The sequence below is a fragment of the Acanthisitta chloris genome, unplaced genomic scaffold (assembly GCF_000695815.1).
Source record: "Acanthisitta chloris isolate BGI_N310 unplaced genomic scaffold, ASM69581v1 scaffold24681, whole genome shotgun sequence".
In the NCBI taxonomy this organism is placed as follows: domain Eukaryota; kingdom Metazoa; phylum Chordata; class Aves; order Passeriformes; family Acanthisittidae; genus Acanthisitta; species Acanthisitta chloris.
Window position 1 is genome coordinate 1 of NW_008655768.1, and position 5,492 is coordinate 5,492.

The window sequence follows — 5,492 nt, forward strand, 5'->3', positions numbered from 1 at the left end:
AGCCCCCCCTTCCTCAGCTCCAGCCCTGGCTGATGGGCCCCAACCCCTCTTCCCAGGTTCCAACTGTGGCTGATGAGCTCCAGCCCCCTTCTCCAGGCTCAAGCCCCACTTCCCAGTCTCCAGCCCCCACTGATATCTCTCCTGCTCCCATAGGTCCGATGGATGATGTACTGGATTGTCTTTGCACTCTTCATGGCCACAGAGACCTTCACTGACCTGCTCATCTCCTGGTGAGCTGGGAGGGGCTGTCAGGGTCCCTGTGCCCTGCGAGGGGAGGGAGAGGGGAGAGGCTACCAGCGCCTGGCACAGGATGGACCCAGCGTGGTCTCTCCAGGGCTGATGCTTGGAGGGAGCAGGGTGTGCCCTTGGACATCCCCTCATCTGTTTGCCCCCTGTCTCCACCAGGTTCCCCTTCTACTACGAGGTGAAGATGGCCTTTGTGATCTGGCTGCTGTCCCCCTACACACGTGGGGCCAGCCTGCTCTACCGCAAGTTCGTGCACCCCACGTTGTCCCGCAGGGAGAAGGTGAGGGGCTCTGGGGGTGTCTGTGTGCCTGGCTTGAGGGGTTCACCCTTCCCCAAGCTGTGCTGGCAATGCCCAAGGGAGGTGGCGATGCCCCAGGATGTGACAATGCCCTGAGAGGTGGCAATTCCCAGGGATATGGTGACAGTGCTCTGGGAGGTGGCAGTACTCATGGACAGGGCAATGCCTGGGGATGTGGCAATGCCCTGGGATGTGATGGTGACCTGGGATGTGGTGATGGCCTGGAAAGTGACTTTGTCCAGGGACATGGGATTGTCCAGGGGCATGAGGAGGCCCAGGGATGTGACATGCCATGCCCTGGGATATGGTGATACCCAGACACATAGTCATGCTCTGGAAGTTGGCAATGCCCCAGAATGTGATGCTGCCCTGGGACATGATAATGCCCAAGGACATGGTGATGTCCCAGGAGGTGACAATGCCCTGGGCCATGGCAATGCCCTGGGAGGTGATGATGCCCTGGGAGGTGACAATGCCCTGGGCCATGGCGATGCCCTGTGAGGTGACAATGCCCTGGGAGTTGATGATATCCAAGGCCATGGCAACACCCCAGGAAGTGATGATATCCAAGGCCATGGCAATGCCCTGAGAGGTGATGATATCCAAGGCCATGGCAACACCCCAGGAAGTGATAATGCCCCGGGCCATGGCAATGCCCCGGGCAGTGATGATGCCCTGGGAGGTGGCCATGTCCCAGGCCATGATGATGCCCCATGTCATGGTCCAGTTCACACCCAGCACCACCACGATTGTCCCGGCAGGACATCGACACGTTCCTGGTTCGCTCCCGTGAGCGTGGCTACGAGACAATGCTGCACTTTGGCAAGAGAGGCCTCACCATGGCGGCCACAGCTGCAGCCCAGGCAGCTGCCAAGGTACCACCACCGGGGCAGGATGCTCCGCTGACCCCAGGGGGAGGAACCCCCACCCCAGCATGGCTGGTCTGGGTGGTGTGCCAAGGGGGGGCTGGTGCAGAGACTGATTTGGGGCTCACCCCATGCCCTCTGTGCCCCCACCCCAGAGCCAGGGTGCGTTGGCCGGACGTCTCCGCAGCTTCAGCATGCAGGACCTGCGCTCCATCCGCAACGAGGCTCCCGTGCACTACCAGGACCCGCTGTACCTGGAGGAGCAGGAGAGTCGCCACCAGCTGATGGGTGAGCTGGGGGAGTCTCAGCAGTGGTGGGGCTCAAGCAAAGCCATGCTGGGAGCTGTCACATCCCTTCTGTCCCCAGCCTATGGCACGTCCTCGGCTGCTCGGCACTACGAGAGTGAGACAGATGATGAGGAGATGTGGTCAGACTCTCAGGTGTCTCCTCAGTCTTCCCCCCGCCGGGAGCACAAACCCCTGTCCCGCAGCCAGAGCCTGCACTCCCTGAGGAAGACTCCGAGAAAAGAGGTAGTGTGGGATGGGGTCACACACTGTGGTGGTGTGAGGGATGGGATGGGAGAGGCATGACCCATCCCTCCCCCTGCCCAGGGCTCTTCCCGGCTCCTGTGCAGTCACATCAGGAGGAAAATGGTTCCGTCGGAGCAGGACAGCTAATGATCCCAGGAAACCTCTGCCAGAAGTCTTAACAGGAGTTTGCTGCTGTGGTGTCAGGAGGGAGCTGGGAAGGGGTCCTCCCTCCCTGGGGTGGGTGTCCTCCTTCCCTGGGGAGGTGTCCTCCTTCCCTGGGGTGGGTGTCCTACTTCCCTGGGGGGGGTGTCCTGCCCCTCTGGAGGGGATGTCCTCCCTCCCTGGGGGGATCCTGCCTCCCTCGGGGGTCATTCTGCCTCCCTGGAGGGGGAGCTCCCCCTGCCTGACACTCAATACCTTCTCTGACCTCTGTGGTGCCTTGCAGAGGGGTGACCATCACCCCCACACTGTCCCCAGACCCTCCCAGCTCGGCGCTGGCGCCTCTCCCATGGGGTCTGGCCCTCGGTTTTTTTCTCCCATTCTATGGACACTACAACCTCTGGGGTTGTCCCCCAACTTCCTTTTGCTACTATGGTGCCTTATTCCTCACATTCCCTTTCCCCTGGGAGCCAGCAAGGAGATGTGCCTTGTCCCCTCTGTCTTCTGAAGCCAAAGACACAGCCCCTGGCTGGGGCCCCCCCAGATGTAGACTGACACCTCCATACCTGAACCCAGGGTGCCTCTCTGTGCCCTGCATGGCACTACATGGCTTTTAACACACCCCTCTCCCAAAAAAAGGGGATTTTGTACATGGAAAAATAAATGTTACTTCAGACTTTGGGAACCAGGAGTTGTCCCCTGTGCTGTTCCCTTCCCTGGGGGGTTGGGTGGGACCCTACAAGGGCTGTGGGGGGGTGCAGGATGGGAGGTACAGGGATGATTTTTCCTTTTTGGAGGAAACTGTATCCTCTGGGATCCATCTGAGGCTCTTCTCAGGCATCTCCCAGGCTCTTTTCAACCATGTTTCAAGTTCCAGGATCTCAGGTAGCAGCCCCAGATGCCTTCAATGAAGCTTCCCAAGGTTATTTTCTTTTGGAGGAAGCTGCGTCCTCCAGGATCCATCTGAGACTCCTTCCAGGCATCTCCCAGTCCCTTTCCCCATGTTTTAGATCCTAGGATCCTAAGGAGCATCCCCAGACTCCTCCAAAGAAGCTACCCAAGAGGATTTTCTATCTTTTGGAGGAGGCTGTATCCTTTGGGACCCACGGGATGCTCTTCACAGACATCTCCCAGAATCTTTTGACACCCATGTTCCAGGATCCTGGATAGCAACCCCAGACTCCTCCAGGGATGCTTCCCAAGCTGCTTTTCTCTTTCGGAGGAAGCTCTATCCTCTGGGATCCACCCGATGTTACTCACAGGCACCTCCCAGAGTTTTGCCACCCGCTGTAAGGGCTGTCAGATCGCAGGTCACAGCCTCAAATTTCCCGGGAAGAAGGTGCTGGAGCACCGGGATCCCTGCAGTAGCTGTGTCCCCCACGGCGTGGCAGCAGCAGCAACTGTGTCCCCACTGGGACAGCCGTGTCCCCAGCACCGACCAGCGCTGCAGACACACATCGCCAGCCGTGAGCACCGACCAGCGCTGCAGACACACATCCCTGCCTTGTCCCCACAGCCGTCTCCCTGCCGGGGCTCCCCCATCCCACCTCCTTCCCGAGGGGCTTCTCCCAGCCTGGGTGGGCGACCTGGGGCACACGTGGGCCAGGCAGGGTGGCACAGGGTGCCAGCAGCACTCCTGTCACCTCTCCTGCCCCCGGGAGCCCTCCTGTCCCCTCGTGCCCGCTGCAGACACACATCCCTGCCTTGTCCCCACAGCCGTCTCCCTGCCGGGGCTCCCCCATCCCACCTCCTTCCCGAGGGGCTTCTCCCAGCCTGGGTGGGCGACCTGGGGCACACGTGGGCCAGGCAGGGTGGCACAGGGTGCCAGCAGCACTCCTGTCACCTCTCCTGCCCCCGGGAGCCCTCCTGTCCCCTCGTGCCCTGCTCTCTGGCATCAATCCCCTCGCTCCCAATCCTCCCTGCCCTCTCCCCTCAGGCCAGCTTTATTTTTAGCCCTTGGCTGCTGCCTGCTTTGGAGGGTCTTCCCAGGGCAGGAAGAGCTTCTGGCTCAGCCTGGAGCCCCTCCAGGGCAGGCTCTGGGGGGCGTCCCGGGGCAGGCAGGGGATGTTGGAGCAGCTTAGGTGGAGGTGGCTGGATTAGCTCTGTAAAACTGCCTGGGAGACGATTACTTAAAGCAGCGGAGAAGGAAGGCTGGGTGGGGACAGCAAGGGCCAGGGAGCTGCCTGTAATCCCCCCAAAGCCGCTTAGGGAGCACAGTTCCTCCAAGGATACGGCCCGGGGAGGCTGCTGGGGTGACCTGCCTGCCCTGGGTGCTGGGGGTCAAAGGGGGGTTCTCCCAGCTTGGGGTACCCCAGGCTGTGCTCTAAGGGGGATAGCAGCAGCGTTGGAGCTGGAGTATTCCATCCCCAGGCTCGGTGGGGCATCAGCGATTCCCATCGTGGGGGAACTGAGACACACCACCAGTGACTTCCAAGACAGAGCTGGGAAGGGAAGCAGGAGTTTTAGCGTCCTGCTGCGGCAAGTCTGTGTATTCCCCGGGGCCTGAAACCCGAGGAGGGGACAGAGCCAGGCGGGGCGGCTCGTCCCCGCGGGTGCCAGCGCTGATCCCAGCTGTGTCAGCGCACGGGCCCGTGCCAGGCTGCAGTCAGCAAAGCCCTAATCCCCCCCGGCTCGCCTGGCACCGCCCCAGCACAGCAGTTTAAGCGCCTGACCTGAGCTTGCCTGCCTCCACGGTTCCCTCTGGGGAGAGGGTGCCAGGCTGGCACCACTGTGCGGACACCCTGTCCCACCCCAGGGCAGGGTTTGTCCCCATGGGAGTGGGGTGAAGTGGGGCTGGAGGTTGTGGGAGGTCATGTTATCCAGAGGGTTTGTGTCCTGGGATGTATCCCCAGCAGGTCTAGGGAGGGGATTCTTCCCCTCTGCTCCCACCTGCAGCTTGGGGGTCCACGAAATCAGAAGAATGTGGAGCTGCTGCAGTGATCCAGAGGAGACCATGGAGATGCTCCAAGGGCTGGAGCCACCCGTGCCATGGAGCCAGGCTGGGAGAAATGGGGGTGGAGAAGAGAAGGTTCTGGGGAGATCTTAGAGCCCCTTTCAGTGCCTAAAGGGGTTCAGAGACAGCTGGAGAGGGACTTTGAACAAGGGTTTGGAGTGCCAGGACACAGGGAATGGCTCCCTGCCTCCACTCCTGAGAGCTGGCAGGGGACTGGGTGACGCAGGGTGTTCCCTCTCCAGCATGACAGGGACACGGCTGGTGCTGCAGGGGAGTGTGGTGCCAGCCCCGGGCCGTTTGGTGCCCGCCCCGGGCCGTTCCTGGAGGGCAGTGGCCGCATGATCTGGTGCCTTGACTCCGCTGAAGGTCAGTGCCCGAGGGTACCATGGCCGGGCACTGCGGGGGTGTCACCTCTGTGCCCTCCCCGGGGAGTGCTGGGT

At 61.5% G+C, this 5,492-nt stretch overlaps 1 protein-coding gene across 1 annotated transcript; it reads left to right on the forward strand.

The window, feature by feature from the left end:
• The first annotated feature begins 159 nt into the window (after positions 1–159).
• On the forward strand, positions 160–2,087 carry REEP4 (receptor accessory protein 4). Its single transcript, XM_009084064.1, is given in 7 exon segments — positions 160–230; positions 406–526; positions 1,306–1,419; positions 1,566–1,674; positions 1,677–1,720; positions 1,812–1,940; positions 2,022–2,087. Coding segments are annotated over 7 exon segments (651 nt in total). The 5' UTR covers positions 160–162.
• Positions 2,088–5,492: the final 3,405 nt, after the last annotated feature.